Source organism: Lampetra fluviatilis, chromosome 69 (genome assembly GCF_964198595.1).
Source record: "Lampetra fluviatilis chromosome 69, kcLamFluv1.1, whole genome shotgun sequence".
Classification (NCBI taxonomy): domain Eukaryota; kingdom Metazoa; phylum Chordata; class Hyperoartia; order Petromyzontiformes; family Petromyzontidae; genus Lampetra; species Lampetra fluviatilis.
In genome coordinates, this window is record NC_136343.1 from 5,334,671 (window position 1) to 5,354,670 (window position 20,000).

Here is a 20,000-nt window from a genome sequence, read left to right on the forward strand (position 1 = left end):
TCTCCTCCTATGACCTCACCTCACTCACCACAGGTACATCAACAACCATAGCAACAATAACCATAGCAACAGCAACCATAGCAACAGTAACCATAACAACAGCAACCATAGCAACAGCAACCATAGCAACAATAGCAACCATAGCAACAGCAACCATAGCAACAATAGCAACCATAGCAACAGCAACCATAGCATCAACAACCATAGCAACAGCAACCATAGCAACAGCAACCATAGCAACAACAGCAACCATAGCAACAGCAACCATAGCAACAGCAACCATAGCAACAACAGCAACCAGACTTCTCCTCCTATGACCTCACCTCACTCACCACAGGTACATCAACAACCATAGCAACAGCAACCATAGCAACAGCAACCATAGCAACAGCAACCATAGCAACAACAGCAATCATAGCAACAGCAACCATAGCAACAGCAACCATAGCAACAGCAACGATAGCAACAGCAACCATAGCAACAGCAACCATAGCAACAGCAACCATAGCAACAGCAACCATAGCAACAACAGCAATCATAGCAACAGCAACCATAGCAACAACAACAACCAGAGCAACAGCAACCATAGCAATAATAACCATAGCAACAGCAACCATAGCAACAGCAACCATATCAACAGCAACCATAGCAACAGCAACCATAGCAACAGCAACCATAGCAACAGCAACCATAGCAACAATAGCCATAGCAACAACAACAACCACACCTACGGGACAGACCCAGCAGGTGCCACGGGTTGACTGCTGTGCCAGGCTAGGTGCATGAGGAGGAGGTCACGTGACAGACCCTGCAGGAGCCATGGGTTGACTGCTGTGCCAGGCTAGGTGCATGAGGAGGAGGTCACGTGACAGACCCTGCAGGAGCCATGGGTTGACTGCTGTGCCAGGCTAGGTGCATGAGGAGGAGGTCACGTGGCAGACCCAGCAGGAGCCATGGGTTGACTGCTGTGCCAGGCTAGGTGCATGAGGAGGAGGTCACGTGACAGACCCTGCAGGCGCCATGGGTTGTGCTGCTGTGCCAGGCTAGGTGCATGAGGAGGTCACGTGACAGACCCTGCAGGTGCCATGGGCTGACTGCTGTGCCAGGCTAGGTACATGAGGAGGTCACGTGACAGACCCAGCAGGTGCCATGGGTCGACTGCTGTGCCAGGCTAGGTGCACCAGGAGGAGGTCACGTGACAGACCCAGCAGGAGCCATGGGTTGTGCTGCTGTGCCAGGCTAGGTGCATGAGGAGGAGGTCACGGGACAGACCCTGCAGGTGCCATGGGTTGACTGCTGTGCCAGGCTAGGTGCATGAGGAGGAGGTCACGGGACAGACCCTGCAGGTGCCATGGGTTGACTGCTGTGCCAGGCTAGGCGCATGAGGAGGAGGTCACGTGACAGACCCAGCAGGAGCCATTGGTTGACTGCTGTGCCAGGCTAGGTGCATGAGGAGGAGGTCACGTGGCAGACCCAGCAGGAGCCATGGGTTGACTGCTGTGCCAGGCTAGGTGCATGAGGAGGAGGTCACGTGACAGACCCAGCAGGTGCCATGGGTTGACTGCTGTGCCAGGCTAGGTGCATGAGGAGGAGGTCACGTGGCAGACCCAGCAGGAGCCATGGGTTGACTGCTGTGCCAGGCTAGGTGCATGAGGAGGAGGTCACGTGGCAGACCCAGCAGGAGCCATGGGTTGACTGCTGTGCCAGGCTAGGTGCATGAGGAGGAGGTCACGTGGCAGACCCTGCAGGTGCCATGGGTTGACTGCTGTGCCAGGCTAGGTGCATGAGGAGGAGGTCACGTGGCAGACCCAGCAGGAGCCATGGGTTGACTGCTGTGCCAGGCTAGGTGCATGAGGAGGAGGTCACGTGGCAGACCCAGCAGGAGCCATGGGTTGACTGCTGTGCCAGGCTAGGTGCATGAGGAGGAGGTCACGGGACAGACCCTGCAGGCGCCATGGGTTGTGCTGCTGTGCCAGGCTAGGTGCATGAGGAGGTCACGGGACAGACCCTGCAGGTGCCATGTGTTGACTGCTGTGCCAGGCTAGGTGCATGAGGAGGAGGTCACGTGACAGACCCAGCAGGTGCCATGGGTTGTACTGCTGTGCCAGGCTAGGTGCATGAGGAGGAGGTCACGTGACAGACCCAGCAGGTGCCATGGGTTGACTGCTGTGCCAGGCTAGGTGCACCAGGAGGAGGTCACGTGACAGACCCTGCAGGTGCCATGGGTTGACTGCTGTGCCAGGCTAGGTGCATGAGGAGGAGGTCACGGGACAGACCCTGCAGGTGCCATGGGTTGACTGCTGTGCCAGGCTAGGTGCATGAGGAGGAGGTCACGGGACAGACCCTGCAGGTGCCATGGGTTGACTGCTGTGCCAGGCTAGGTGCAGGAGGTCACGTGACAGACCCAGCAGGTGCCATGGGTTGACTGCTGTGCCAGGCTAGGTGCATGAGGAGGTCACGTGACAGACCCAGCAGGCGCCATGGGTTGACTGCTGTGCCAGGCTAGGTGCATGAGGAGGAGGTCACGTGACAGACCCAGCAGGTGCCATGGGTTGTACTGCTGTGCCAGGCTAGGTGCATGAGGAGGAGGTCACGTGACAGACCCTGCAGGTGCCATGGGTTGTACTGCTGTGCCAGGCTAGGTGCATGAGGAGGAGGTCACGTGACAGACCCAGCAGAGGCTAGGTGCATGAGGAGGAGGTCACGTGACAGACCCAGCAGGAGCCATGGGTTGACTGCTGTGCCAGGCTAGGTGCATGAGGAGGAGGTCACGTGACAGACCCTGCAGGTGCCATGGGTTGACTGCTGTGCCAGGCTAGGTGCATGAGGAGGAGGTCACGGGGCAGACCCTGCAGGTGGCGTGTTATTGTGATTGATCTGGTTGTTGTTGTGATTGATCTGGTTGTTGTTGTGGTTGTGATTGTTGTGGCTCTGGTTGTTGTTGTTGATGGTGTGGTCGTTGTGACTGTTGTGCTTAAATGTTGTGGTTGTTGTGGTTGTTGTTGTGATTGTTGTTGGTGTTGTTGTCGTTATTGTTGTGGTTGTTGTGGTTGTTGTTGTGGTTTTGTTGTCGTTGGTGTGGTTGTTGATGTGGTTATTGTTGTTGTTGTTGGTGTTGTTGTGGTTGATGTTGTGGTTGTTGATGTGGTTATTGTTGTTGTGGTTGTTGTGGTTGTTGTTGTGGTTTTGTTGTCGTTGGTGTGGTTGTTGATGTGGTTATTGTTGTTGTTGTTGGTGTTGTTGTGGTTGATGTTGTGGTTGTTGATGTGGTTATTGTTGTTGTTGTTGCAGTTGTGGTTGATGTTGTTGTTGTTGGTGTTGTTGTGGTTGATGTTGTGGTTGATGTTGTGGTTGTTGTTGTTGGTGTTGTTGTGGTTGATGTTGTGGTTGATGTTGTGGTTGATGTTGTGGTTGTTGTTGCAGTTGTTGTGGTTGTTGTTGCAGTTGTGGTTGTTGTTGTTGTTGTCACTCAGGCATCATGGCCGGCTCTCCGTGTCCACCGGAGCTTGTCAAGAACGTCATCAACGCCATGAACTTACCGGAGTTCACGGTGAGTGAGTGAGTGGGTGGGTGAGTGGGTGGGTGGGTGGGTGAGTGGGTGGGTGAGTGGGTGGGTGAGTGGGTGGGTGAGTGGGTGGGTGAGTGGGTGGGTGGGTAGGTGGGTGAGTGGATGAGTGGGTGAGTGAGTGAGTGGGTTGGGGGTGAGTGAGTGGGTGAGTGGGTGGGTGAGTGGGTGGGTGAGTGGGTGGGTGTCATGCTGATGCTGCTACTACTGATGATGATGACACTACTACTGATGATGATGATGATGGCACTGCTGCTGCTGATGATGATGATGACGCTGCTACTGATGATGATGATGATGACACTGCTACTACTGATGCTGATGATGCTGCTGCTGATGATGCTGATGATGCTGATGATGCTGATGATGACTTCCACACTGCACAGATTGCCTACGGAGCCACAGAGAGCAGTCCGGTGACCTTCATCGGATACCCTCGAGATGACCTTTACCACAAGACCCATACCGTGGGATGTGTGGGTCCACACATTGAGGTGGGTGGGTGGGTGTGTGGGTGGGTGGGTGAGTGAGTGGGTGGGTGAGTGGGTGAGTGAGTGGGTGAGTGGGTGAGTGGGTGGGTGAGTGGGTGAGTGGGTGAGTGGGTGGGTGAGTGGGTGAGTGGGTGGGGTGGGTGGGTGGGTGTGTGAGTGGGTGGGTGGGTGGGTGAGTGGGTGAGTGGGTGAGTGGGTGGGTGGGTGGGTGAGTGGGTGGGTGGGTGGGTGGGTGAGTGGGTGAGTGGGTGGGTGAGTGGGTGGGTGGGTGGGTGGGTGAGTGGGTGAGTGGGTGGGGTGGGTGGGTGGGTGGGTGAGTGGGTGGGTGAGTGGGTGGGTGAGTGGGTGGGTGGGTGAGTGGGTGGGTGAGTGGGTGGGTGGGTGGGTGGGTGGGTGGGTGGGTGGGTGGGTGGGTGGGTGAGTGAGTGGGTGGGTGAGTGGGTGGGTGAGTGGGTGGGTGGGTGGGTGGGTGGGTGAGTGAGTGGGTGGGTGGGTGGGTGGGTGAGTGGGTGAGTGGGTGGGGTGGGTGGGTGGGTGGGTGAGTGAGTGGGTGGGTGAGTGGGTGAGTGGGTGGGTGAGTGGGTGAGTGGGTGGGTGAATGGGTGAGTGGGTGGGTGGGTGGGTGTGTGAGTGGGTGGGTGGGTGGGTGGGTGAGTGGGTGAGTGGGTGGGTGGGTGGGTGGGTGGGTGAGTGGGTGGGTGGGTGGGTGAGTGGGTGAGTGGGGTGGGTGAGTGGGTGGGTGGGTGAGTGGGTGGTTGGTGAGTGGGGGTGGGTGGGTGGGGTGGGTGGGTGGGTGGGTGGGTGTGGTGGGTGGGTGAGTGGGTGGGTGGGGTGAGTGGGTGGGTGGGGTGGGGGTGGGGTGGGTGGTGTGAGTGGGTGGTGGGTGGGTGGGGGGTAGGTGGGTGAGTGGGTGGGGGGTGGGTGGGTGAGTGGGTGGGGGGTGGGGGGTGGGTGGTGGGTGAGTGGTGGTGGGTGGGTGGGTGGGTGGGGTGGGTGGGTGGGTGGGTGGGTGGGTGGGTGGGTGGTGGGTGAGTGGTGGGTGGGTGGGTGAGTGGGTGGGTGGGTGAGTGGGTGGGTGGGTGGGTGAGTGGGTGAGTGGGTGAGTGTCTGGCTGAGTGAGTGAGTGAGTAGAGCCCTGCTGCTGCTGCTTTCGATGATTATTGATCTCGACGATGATTATTGATTATTGACCATCGATTTTCGTCGTCCTCCCCGCCACAGGCGAAGGTGGTGGATCCCACGTCGCTCGCCCTGCTGCCGTGTGGACGTCAGGGCGAGCTGTGGGTGCGTGGTCACTGCGTGATGCGCGGATACTGGGGAGACGCGGCAAGCACAGCCAACGCGATCACGCCGGAGGGATGGTACCGCACTGGGTGAGACTTCAGCAGCAGTAGCAGTAGCAGCAGCATCATCATCATCAGCAGCAGTAGTAGTAGCAGCAGTAGTAGCAGCATCATCATCAGCAGCAGTAGTAGTAGTAGCAGTAGCATCATCATCAGCAGCAGTAGCAGTAGTAGAAGCAGTAGTAGCAGCATCATCATCAGCAGCAGTAGTAGTAGCATCATCATCAGCAGCAGTAGTAGCAGCAGTAGTAGCAGTAGTAGTAGCAGTAGTAGCATCAGCATCATCATCAGCAGCAGTAGCAGTAGTAGCAGTAGTAGCATCAACATCATCATCAACACCATCACCACCATCACCATCATCACCATCACCACCACTATCAACACCATCACCACCATCACCATCACCACCATCAACACCATCATCATCACCACCATCACCACCATCATCACCATCACCATCACCACCATCAACACCATCATCACCATCACCATCATCACCATCAACACCATCATCATCACCACCATCACCACCATCATCACCATCACCATCACCACCATCAACACCATCATCACCACCACCATCAACACCATCACCATCACCACCATCACCACCATCACCATCACCACCATCATCACCATCACCATCATCACCATCAACACCATCATCATCACCACCATCACCACCATCATCACCATCACCATCACCACCATCAACACCATCATCACCATCACCATCATCACCATCAACACCATCATCATCACCACCATCACCACCATCATCACCATCACCATCACCACCATCAACACCATCATCACCATCACCATCATCACCATCACCACCATCACCATCACCACCATCACCATCATCACCATCAACACCATCATCACCATCACCATCATCACCATCACCACCATCACCATCACCACCATCACCATCATCACCATCAACACCATCATCACCATCACCACCATCACCATCACCACCATCACCATCAACACCATCACCACCATCACCATCACCACCATCACCATCACCACCATCACCACCATCATCACCACCATCATCATCACCATCACCACCATCACCATCACCACCATCACCATCACCACCAATTCATCACCACCATCATCATCTGCCATCACCCCATCACCATCACCACCATCACCAATCATCCACCATCACAATCACCAGCTCATAGCACAACCATCATCAGATCACTGCATCACACCACAGCTACATCACCATCATCACCATCATCAGTCACCATCACATCACACTATCACCATCACCACCATCCATCCATCACCACCATCAACCATCACCACTCACATCCACCATCACACACCATCATCACCATCATCTCATCATCACCATCACCATCACCATCCATCCCACCATACACACACCATCATCACCTTCATCACTCATCATCATGCTACCACCATCATCACCATCACCATCCATCACCAACATCACCATCACATCACCACCATCACACCATCAACACCAGCACATCATCACCATCAACACCACTCATCTACACCACCATCAAATCACACCAACGACTTCATCACCAGTCACCATCACCACACCACCTCACCATCACCACCATCACCATCATCACCATCACCACCATCACACACATCACCAGCACATCACCATCACCACCATCATCACCATCATCCACCAATCATCACCATCATCATCACACCACTCACACCATCACCATCACCACCATCACCATCACCACCATCACCATCAACCACCATCATCATCATCACCATCACCACCATCACCATCAACCACCATCACCACTCCACCATCACCACCATCATCACCTCATCATCATCATCACCATCACCATCCCACCATCACCATCACCACCATCACCATCACCACCATCACCATCACCACAATCACCTCATCACTCATCATCACCATCACCGCATCACCACCAATCACCATCACCACCATCAACCCATCACCACCATCGACTCAGCCATCCACCATCACCACCACATCACCATCACCACCATCACCACCATCATCACCACCATCACCACCTCATCACCATCATCACACCATCACCACCACCATCATCACCACCATCATCACCACCATCATACCACCATCATCACCATCACCACCATCACCACCATCATCACCATCACCCATCATCACCATCAACACCATCATCATCACCACCATCACCACCATCATCACCATCACCACCATCAACACCATCATCACCATCACCATCATCACCATCAACACCATCATCATCACACCACATCACACACCATCATCACCATCACCATCACCACCATCAACACATCATCACCATCACCATCATCACCATCATCACCATCAACACCATCAACTCACCATCACCACCATCACCACTCACCATCATCACCATCAACACCATCATCACCATCACCATCATCACCATCACCACCATCACCACCATCACCCATCAACGACCATCACCACCATCACCATCCAACCACCATCACCATCACCACCACACCATCACCACCATCATCACCACCATCATCATCACCATCACCACCATCACCATCACCACCATCACCATCACCACCATCACCATCACCACCATCATCACCATCATCACCATCATCATCACCACCATCATCATCACCATCACCACCATCACCATCACCACCATCACCACCATCACCACCATCCATCACTCATCATCCACCATCATCACCATCATCATCACCACCATCATCATCACCATCACCACCATCACCATCACCACCATCACCATCACCACCATCACCATCACCACCATCACCACCATCATCACCATCATCATCATCACCATCCACCACCATCACCATCACCACCATCACCATCACCACCATCACCATCATCACCATCATCACCATCACCACCATCACCATCACCACCATCACCATCATCACCATCAACACCATCATCACCATCACCATCATCACCATCACCACCATCACCATCACCACCATCACCATCATCACCATCAACACCATCATCACCATCACCATCATCACCATCACCACCATCACCATCACCACCATCAACACCATCACCACCATCACCATCACCACCATCACCATCACCACCATCACCACCATCATCACCACCATCATCATCACCATCACCACCATCACCATCACCACCATCACCATCACCACCATCACCATCACCACCATCATCACCATCATCATCATCACCACCATCATCATCACCATCACCACCATCACCATCACCACCATCACCATCACCACCATCACCACCATCATCACCATCATCACCATCATCACCATCATCATCACCACCATCATCATCACCATCACCACCATCACCATCACCACCATCACCATCACCACCATCACCATCACCACCATCACCACCATCATCACCATCATCATCATCACCATCACCACCATCACCATCACCACCATCACCATCACCACCATCACCATCACCACCATCATCATCATCACCATCACCACCATCACCATCACCACCATCACCATCACCACCATCACCACCATCATCACCATCATCATCATCACCATCACCACCATCACCATCACCACCATCACCATCACCACCATCACCATCACCACCATCATCATCATCATCATCACCATCACCACCATCACCACCATCACCATCACCACCATCACCATCACCACCATCACCACCATCATCACCATCATCATCATCACCATCACCACCATCACCATCACCACCATCACCACCATCACCATCACCACCATCATCACCATCATCACCATCACCACCATCATCACCACCATCATCACCATCATCATCATCATCACCATCACCACCTGCTGCTGCTACTGAAGATGATGCTGCTGCTGATGCTGCTGATGATGATGATGATGCTGCTGCTGATGATGATGCTGCTGATGATGATGATGCTGCTGATGATGATGATGATGCTGATGATGATGATGATGATGCTGCTGCTGATGATGATGATGCTGCTGATGATGATGATGATGATGCTGATGATGATGATGATGCTGCTGCTGATGCTGCTGCTGATGCTGCTGATGATGCTGCTGATGATGATGCTGCTGATGATGATGCTGATGATGCTGCTGATGATGATGCTGATGATGCTGCTGATGATGATGCTGCTGATGATGCTGCTGATGCTGATGATGCTGCTGATGATGCTGCTGCTGATGATGCTGCTGATGCTGATGATGCTGCTGATGATGATGCTGCTGATGATGATGCTGCTGCTGCTGATGATGATGCTGCTGCTACTGATGATGATGCTGCTGCTACTGATGATGATGCTGACGATGATGCTGATGATGATGATGTTGCTGATGATGATGTTGATGATGATGTTGCTGATGATGATGCTGCTGCTGATGATGATGTTGCTGCTGATGATGCTGCTGCTGATGATGATGCTGCTGATGATGTTGATGATGATGATGCTGCTGATGCTGATGATGCTACTGATGATGATGCTGCTGATGATGTTGATGATGATGCTACTGCTGATGATGATTCTACTGATGATGATGCTGCTACTGCTGATGATGATTCTACTGATGATGCTGCTGCTGATGATGATGACGTTGATGCTACAGGGATCTGGCCATACTGGATCCTCTGGGCTACTGTCAGATCGTTGGTCGCCTCAAAGATTTGGTGATTCGGGGCGGAGAAAACATCTACCCAGCAGAGGTGGAGTGTGTCCTGCACCAGATGGAGGGGATTGCTGAGGCCCAGGTAACATCATCATCATCAGCAGCATCATCAGCATCATCATCAGCAGCAGCATCAGCAGCATCATCATCAACATCATCATCAACATCTACCCAGCAGAGGTGGGGAGTGTCCTGCACCAGATGGAGGGGATTGCTGAGGCCCAGGTAACATCATCATCATCAGCAGCATCATCATCAACATCATCATCAACATCATCAATAGCAGAAGCAGCATCAGCAGCATCATCATCAACATCATCATCAACATCTACCCAGCAGAGGTGGGGAGTGTCCTGCACCAGATGGAGGGGATTGCAGAGGCCCAGGTAACATCATCATCATCAGCAGCATCATCAGCATCATCATCATCAACATCATCAATAGCAGAAGCAGCATCAGCAGCATCATCATCAACATCATCATTTACCCAGCAGAGGTGGGGAGTGTCCTGCACCAGATGGAGGGGATTGCTGAGGCCCAGGTAACATCATCATCATCAGCAGCATCATCAACATCATCATCATCATCAGCAGCAACATCATCATCATCATCAGCAGCAACATCAACATCATCATCATCAGCAGCAGCAACATCAACATCATCATCATTAACATCATCATCAACATCATCATGACAGGATGGGGGAGGAGCTCTGTGTGATGTTGTTGTTGATGTTGTTGATGATGTTGATGTTGTTGTTGATGTTGTTGTTGTTGTTGATCTTGTTGATGTTGTTGATGTTGTTGATGTTGTTGATGGTGTAGGTGGTGGGGGTGAGTGATGACAGGATGGGTGAGGAGCTCTGCGCCTGCATCCGACTCAAGCAGGGCTCCAAGCTCACCCCGGATGACGTCCGCGCCTTCTGCCAAGACAAGGTGATTAATATTCATGAGGGAGACGAGGCCACGCCCACCTCATGAATATGCATGAGGGGTGAGGCCACGCCCATCTCATGAATATGCATGAGGAGTGAGGCACCGCCCATCTAATGAATATGCATGAGGGGTGAGGCCACGCCCACCTCATGAATATTCATTAGGGGTGAGGCCGCGACCATCTCGCCAATATTCATCAAGGGGTGAGGCCACGCCCACCTCATGAATATGCATGAGGAGTGAGGCACCGCCCATCTCATGAATATGCATGAGGGGTGAGGCCACGCCCACCTCATGAATATTCATTATGGATGAGGCCACGCCCATCTCGCCAATATTCATCAAGGGGTGAGGCCACGCCCATCTCATGAATATGCATGAGGAGTGAGGCACCGCCCATCTCATGAATATGCATGAGGGGTGAGGCCACGCCCACCTCATGAATATTCATTATGGGTGAGGCCACGCCCATCTCGCCAATATTCATCAAGGGGTGAGGCCACGCCCATCTCATGAATATGCATGAGGAGTGAGGCACCGCCCACCTCATGAATATTCATTAGGGGTGAGGCCACGCCCATCTCGTGAATATTCATCAAGGGGTGGGGCCACGCCCATCTCATGAATATGCATGAGGGGTGAGGCCACGCCCATCTCATGAATATGCATGAGTAGTGAGGCCACACCCATCTCATGAATATGCATGAGGGGTGAGGCCACGCCCACCTCATGAATATTCATCAAGGGGTGGGGACACGCCCATCTCATGAATATGCATGAGGGGGTGGACACACACCCACCTCGTTAATATTCATGACGTCATGGAGACACACCCACCTCGTTAATATTCATGACGTCATGGAGACACACCCACCTCGTTAATATTCATGACGTCATGGAGACACACCCACCTCGTTAATATTCATGACGTCATGGAGACACACCCACCTCGTTAATATTCATGACGTCATGGAGACACACCCACCTCATTAATATTCATGACGTCATGGAGACACACCCACTTCGTTAATATTCATGACGTCATGGAGACACACCCACCTCGTTAATATTCATGACGTCATGGAGACACACCCACCTCATTAATATTCATGACGTCATGGAGACACACCCACCTCATTAATATTCATGACGTCATGGAGACACACCCACCTCATTAATATTCATGAGTACATAGACACTGCTGCTGCTACTTGCTAGCTCGCAGCACTTGCCCCTAGAGCCCTGCTAGAGGCTACCTGGGGGAGCTTTGTCTGTGTGCGTGGTGTGTGTAGTACATAGACACTGCTGCTACTAGCAGCACTTGCCCCTGCTGCCCTGCTGGAGGCTACCTGGGGGAGCTTTGTCTGTGTGCGTGGTGTGTGTAGTACATAGACACTGCTGCTACTAGCAGCACTTGCCCCTGCTGCCCTGCTGGAGGCTACCTGGGGGAGCTTTGTCTGTGTGCGTGGTGTGTGTGTGCCCCTCCCCCAGGTGGCTCACTTCAAGGTGCCACGTTACGTGGTGATGGTGGATTCGTTCCCACTCACCGTGACGGGGAAGGTGACGTACTCACCGTGTCACTCACCGTGTCACTCACCGTGTCACTCACCGTGTCACTCAACCACTCACTCACTCAACCACTCACTCACTCACTCACCCACTCACCATGTCACTCACCATGTCACTCACCGTGTCACTCACCGTGTCACTCACCGTGTCACTCACCGTGTCACTCAACCACTCACTCAACCACTCACTCACTCAACCACTCACTCATTCACTCACCCACTCACTCACTCACCCACCCACTCACTCACTCACCATGTCACTCACCCACTCACCCACTCACCATGTCACTCACCATGTCACTCACCATGTCACTCACCATGTCACTCACCATGTCACTCAACCACTCACTCAACCACTCACTCACTCAACCACTCACTCACTCAACCACTCACTCATTCACTCACCATGTCACTCACCGTGTCACTCACCTTGTCACTCACCGTGTCACTCAACCACTCACTCAACCACTCACTCACTCACCCACCCACTCACGCACTCACCATGTCACTCACCCACTCACCCACTCACCATATCACTCACCATGTCACTCACCATGTCACTCACCTTGTCACTCACCATGTCACTCACCTTGTCACTCACCGTGTCACTCAACCACTCACTCAACCACTCACTCACTCACCCACCCACTCACGCACTCACCATGTCACTCACCCACTCACCCACTCACCATGTCACTCACCATGTCACTCACCATGTCACTCACCTTGTCACTCACCGTGTCACTCAACCACTCACTCAACCACTCACTCACTCACCCACCCACTCACGGACTCACCATGTCACTCACCCACTCACCCACTCACCATGTCACTCACCATGTCACTCAACCACTCACTCAACCACTCACTCACTCACTCAACCACTCACTCATTCACTCACCCACTCACTCACTCACCCACCCACTCACTCACTCACCATGTCACTCACCCACTCACCCACTCACCATGTCACTCACCATGTCACTCACCATGTCACTCACCTTGTCACTCACCGTGTCACTCAACCACTCACTCAACCACTCACTCACTCACCCACCCACTCACTCACCATGTCACTCAACCACTCACTCACCCACTCACTCACTCACCCACCCACTCACCCACCCACCCACTCACCCACCCACCCACCCACTCACTCACCCACTCGCCCACCCACTCACTCACCCACTCACTCACTCACTCACCCACCCACCCACTCACCCACTCACTCACTCACCCACTCACCCACCCACCCACCCACTCACTCACTCACCCACCCACTCACCCACCCACTCACTCACCCACCCACCCACTCACTCACCCACTTACTCACCCACTCACTCACCCACCCACTCACTCATCCACCCACTCACTCACTCACCCACCCACTCACCCACCCACTCACTCACCCACCCACTCACTCACCCACTTACTCACCCACTCACTCACTCACTCACCCACTCACCCACCCACTCACTCACTCACCCACCCACTCACCCACCCACTCACTCACCCACCCACTCACTCACCCACTTACTCACCCACTCACTCACCCACCCACTCACTCATCCACCCACTCACTCACTCACCCACTCAATAACCCACTCACTCACCCACCCACTCACTCACCCACTCACTCACCCACTCACTCACTCACTCACCCACTCACTCACTCACCAACTCACTCATCCATTCACCCACTCACTCACTCACTCATCTACTCACCCACCCACTCACCCACCCACTCACTCACGCACACACCCACCCACTCACTCACTCACCCACCCACCCACCCACCCACTCACCCACCCACTCACCCACCCACTCACTCACTCACACACCCACTCACCCACTCACTCACTCACCCACTCACTCACCCACCCACTCACTCACCCACTCACTCACCCACTCACTCACCCACTCACTCACTCACCCACTCACCCACCCACTCACCCACTCACTCACCCACCCACCCACCCACTCACCCACCCACTCACTCACCCACCCACTCACTCACTCACACACCCACCCACTCACCCACTCACTCACTCACCCACTCACTCACCCACCCACTCACTCACCCACTCACTCACTCACCCACTCACTCACCCACCCACTCACCCACCCACTCACTCACCCACTCACTCACCCACCCACTCACTCACTCACTCACCCACTCACTCACCCACCCACTCACTCACCCACCCACTCACTCACTCACCCACTCACTCACACCACTCACTCACTCACTCACTCACCCACTCACTCACTCACCCACTCACCCACCCACTCACTCACCCACCCACTCACCCACTCACTCACCCACCCACCCACCCACCCACTCACTCACCCACTCACCCACTCACCCACCCACCCACCCACTCACTCACCCACTCACCCACCCACTCACTCACCCACTCACCCACTCACCCACTCACCCACTCACCTCTCTTTGTCTCCTTCAGATTCAGAAGTTCATGCTTCAAGAACAAATGGAGCTGAAACTCTCCATCACCAAGAAGTAGAACACACACAGACAAAGCTCCCCCAGGTAGCCTCTAGCAGGGCTGTAGGGGCAAGTGCTGTGAGCTAGCGAGTAGTAGCAGCAGTGTCTATGTACTACACACACCACACATACAGACAAAGCTCCCCCAGGTAGCCTCTAGCAGGGCTGTAGGGGCAAGTGCTGTGAGCTGGCGAGTATCAGCAGCAGTGTCTATGTACTACAACAACAACCGCCATTCGCCACTAAGTGGCGGTGACGTCACCACGACGCTTGTGCCAGGCCATGTGCACCTTGAGGCTACCACGTGAAGTGTCGAACGCCCGCTGGCAGGAGGTCACGGGGCAGACCCAGCAGGTGCCACGGGTCGACTGACTGAGATGACCGAGATGACTGGCTGATGCACCACCTGTGCCCCCTACTGTGCCAACTTGCTGTGCTTTAGCCACCCGGCGCTCCGCTCGTTGTTGTGAGCGTCGCTCCTCCGCCCTCCGTTGTTGTTGGAGGGCGACTGCCTCCAACTGCCCAGTAGCGTCCTTCATGAGCCTCCTCCACAGAGGCCGATCTTGACACCGCTGGTACCAGTCATCGGCAAGTCCACTCAGCTCCACGTCCTCCTGTACCACATCACTCCATCTCTTCTCCAGCCCGTGCCGCGCCCGTTTAGCCCCCTCGATTCGGCCGAACAAAAGCTGTTTAGGCATGCGGTGGCTGGGCATGCGGGCTACATGGCCCAGCCAACGCAGCCTTGCCTGCCGGAGGAGCTCACCGATGGGACTTTGTCCAGATCTTTCAAGGATTTGTGAGCTCCTCACACAATCCAGCCTGCAGGTTAAACCCAGGATGGATCGTAGGCAGGCCAGCCTAAATGTTTCCAACCGGCGAAGATGCTCCACTAGGGGGGTCCACGTTTCGCAAGCGTGGAGAAGGGAGGGAATGACCGTGGCCGAGAAGACCTGAAGCTTCGTGCGGAGCGACAGACCAGGTAGCTTCCACACTACAGCGTTACGCAACCGATGAAAAGATATTGCCGCTCGACTGATTCGGAGTGAGACCTCTGCTGTTAAACCGGAGCCGGTCATGAGCACACTGCCCAGGCATGAGAAACTCTCAACTATCTCCACAACTGCCCCATCACCAATTGGGAGTTGTGGGGGTGGAGTGTCCGATGGTACAAAATACCCAGGCAGGTGCTTCGTTTTGGTGGGGCTGATGGTAAGGCCCCACCTCTTAGTGGCACGCTCCAGTCTCAGCAGCAGCGTCTCCAACTCCTCTTCTGAATGAGCAGCTATTACCAAATCATCGGCACACATAACGTGGTTGACCAATAGGGAGCCATCCCTTGATCGCACCCGGGCATCGATCAGCCTCCCATTATATCTGTACCAGATGGAAATTCCCCCGGTACAGCTATTGAAGGCTTCACGAACTACGCAGTCGAAATAGATGTTAAATAATGTGGGAGCCAGAGGACATCCCTGTCGCACCCCAAATTGAACAGGGAATGGCTCCGACTCCCGGCCACGTAGTTTCACGTAACCACGACCACCACTCCTCGCCTCTGGTTGATGGGAAGGCGAGCCCAGAGTAGCCTGGGGCTTACGGCTTCCCACACCTCACCGCCACACTCCCACGCCCCCTTCATTCTTTTGTTCAGAAGAAGAGCCACTCCCTGTTGTTTGGCAGTCTCCAGCCCCGAGTAGAGGACTGTCCACCCCTCATGGTGGCAGGAGCCAGAGCCGGTCCACCGGACCTCCTGAATGCCACAGAGATCCAGGCGGTACCGGTCCAGCTCCCGACAGAGGAGTGGCAGCCTCTCCTCTGAACACACAGACACCATGACCAGTCCACCGGTCCTCCTGAATGCCACAGAGATCCAGGCGGTACCGGTCCAGCTCCCGACAGAGGAGTGGCAGCCTCTCCTCCTCCGCAAGTGAGCGTTCGAACATTCCACGTGGCCACACGAAGTGGCTTTTCGTTGTTTCTGGAGCAGCCCCGAGGGTGAAGTTTCTTCATCTCCTGGCTCCGCCAAATTGGGGTTTGGCCAGGAGACGTCATAGACGCCTGTCCCCCCGGGGCCTCCGGCACAAGCTTTTAACTTTTTTTAAATCGTAGTTTGGTGGTAGTCAACTGAAGGTGGAGGGGTTACCAGCCCTTCGCACCCATCCAGAGCCCCCTTTTGGCCGCTGTGGTGGTCACAGACGCCATGAGGGGAGAGGGCCAATCGGAATTGGCCCTCTCCCCCCGACGGCACTGACCACCACACCTTCCGGCAACAACAGACAAAGCTCCCCCAGGTAGCCTCTAGCAGGGCTGTAGGGGCAAGTGCTGTTAGCTAGCAAGTAGCAGCAGCAGTGTCTGTGTACTACACACACCACACGCACAGACAAAGCTCCCCCAGGTAGCCTCTAGCAGGGCTGTAGGGGCAAGTGCTGTTAGCTAGCGAGCAGCAGCAGCAGTGTCTATGTACTACACACGCCTACACCACCACCACAGCACCAGGTAATTCATTTGAGGCTGAGTCGACCTAGGGGAGACCCAGGACCGCTTCAGATAATCGCTATCACTGGATGATGGTGGTGGCTGTGAGTGCGCTAACCACTGCACCACCACTCCCCACACGCAGTGCGCTAACCACTGCACCACCACTCCCCACACACAGTGCGCTAACCACTGCACCACCACTCCCCACACGCAGTGCGCTAACCACTGCACCACCACTCCCCACACACACACACACACGTGTACACACATACACAGAGACCCAGACACACACAGAGACCCATAGAGACACACAGAGACCCATAGACACACAGACGTATACACACACATAGACACACACACATAGACACACACACATACACACACATAGACACACACACATAGACACACACACATACACACACACATACACACACACATATACACACACATAGACACACACACATAGACACACACACATAGACACACACACATACACACACACATACACACACACATACACACACACATAGACACACACACATAGACACACACACATAGACACACACACATAGACACACACACATAGACACACACAGAGACACACACACGTATACACACACACACAGAGACACACACACACATACAGACATAGACACACACACATACACACACAGAGACACACACACATACACACACACACACCTCCAGACATAGACACACACACAGACACACACACATACACACACATAGACACACACACACATAGACACACACACATAGACACACATACACACACACATCCACACACATAGACACACACACGTATACACACACACACATAGACACACACACAGACACACACACATACACACACATAGACACACACACGTATACACACACACACATAGACACACACATCCACACACATAGACACACACACACACACACATAGACACACACACAGACATAGACACACATACACACACACACATCCACACACATAGACACACACACACACATAGACACACACACATAGACACACATACACACACATCCACACACATAGACACACACACACATAGACACACACACATAGACACACACACACATCCACACACATAGACACACACACACACACACATAGACACACACACACATATACACATACACACACATAGACACACACACATAGACACATACACACACACACATCCACACACATAGACACACACACACACACATAGACACACACACATAGACACACATACACACACATCCACACACATACACACACACACACATAGACACACACACATAGACACACATACACACACACACACCCACACACATAGACACACACACACACATAGACACACACACATAGACACACATACACACACACATACACACACACACACACATAGACACACACACATAGACACACATACATACACACACACACATCCACACACATAGACACACATACACACACACACATACACACACATACACACACACACATACACACACATACACACACACACACATAGACACACATACACACACACATACACACACACACACACATAGACACACACACATAGACACACATACATACACACACACACATCCACACACATAGACACACATACACACACACACATACACACATACACACACACACATACACACACATACACATAGACACACATACAACAACAACAACAACCGCCATTCGCCACTAAGTGGCGGTGACGTCACCACGACGCTTGTGCCAGGCCATGTGCACCCTGAGGCCACGTGAAGTGTCGAACGCCCGCTGGCAGGAGGTCACGGGGCAGACCCAGGTGCCACGGGTCGACTGACCGAGATGACCGAGATGACTGGCTGATCCACCACCTGTGCCCCCTACTGTGCCAACTTGCTGTGCTTTAGCCACCCGGCGCTCCGCTCGTTGTTGTGAGCGTCGCTCCTCCGCCCTCCGTTGTTGTTGGAGGGCGACTGCCTCCAACTGCCCAGTAGCGTCCTTCACGAGCCTCCTCCACTGAGGCCGATCTTGACACCGCTGGTACCAGTCATCGGCAAGTCCACTCAGCTCCACGTCCTCCTGTACCACATCACTCCATCTCTTCTCTAGCCCGTGCCGCGCCCGTTTAACCCCCTCGATCCGGCCGAACAAAAGCTGTTTAGGCATGCGGTGGCTGGGCATGCGGGCTACATGACCCAGCCAACGCAGCCTTGCCTGCCGGAGGAGCTCACTGATGGGACTTTGCCCAGATCTTTCAAGGACTTGTGAGCTCCTCACACAATCCAGCCTGGTTAAACCCAGGATGGATCGTAGGCAGGCCAGCCTAAATGTTTCCAACCGGCGAAGATGCTCCACTAGGGGGGTCCACGTTTCGCA

General features: G+C 53.8%; 1 protein-coding gene across 1 annotated transcript in view; it reads left to right on the forward strand.

Annotated features, from left to right (window-relative positions):
- Positions 1-20,000, forward strand: part of LOC144952685 (medium-chain acyl-CoA ligase ACSF2, mitochondrial-like) — a 63,865-nt gene that overhangs the window by 38,983 nt on the left and 4,882 nt on the right. The window contains exons 7-14 of the mRNA XM_078883162.1: positions 286-337; positions 3,474-3,550; positions 3,952-4,059; positions 5,278-5,429; positions 10,047-10,188; positions 10,931-11,041; positions 12,533-12,601; positions 15,075-20,000. The exon at positions 15,075-20,000 is cut by the window's right edge and continues 4,882 nt beyond it. Coding sequence (XP_078739288.1) covers positions 286-337; positions 3,474-3,550; positions 3,952-4,059; positions 5,278-5,429; positions 10,047-10,188; positions 10,931-11,041; positions 12,533-12,601; positions 15,075-15,134 — 771 coding nt within the window. The 3' untranslated portion in view covers positions 15,135-20,000. The remainder of the gene's footprint in view (positions 1-285; positions 338-3,473; positions 3,551-3,951; positions 4,060-5,277; positions 5,430-10,046; positions 10,189-10,930; positions 11,042-12,532; positions 12,602-15,074) is intronic.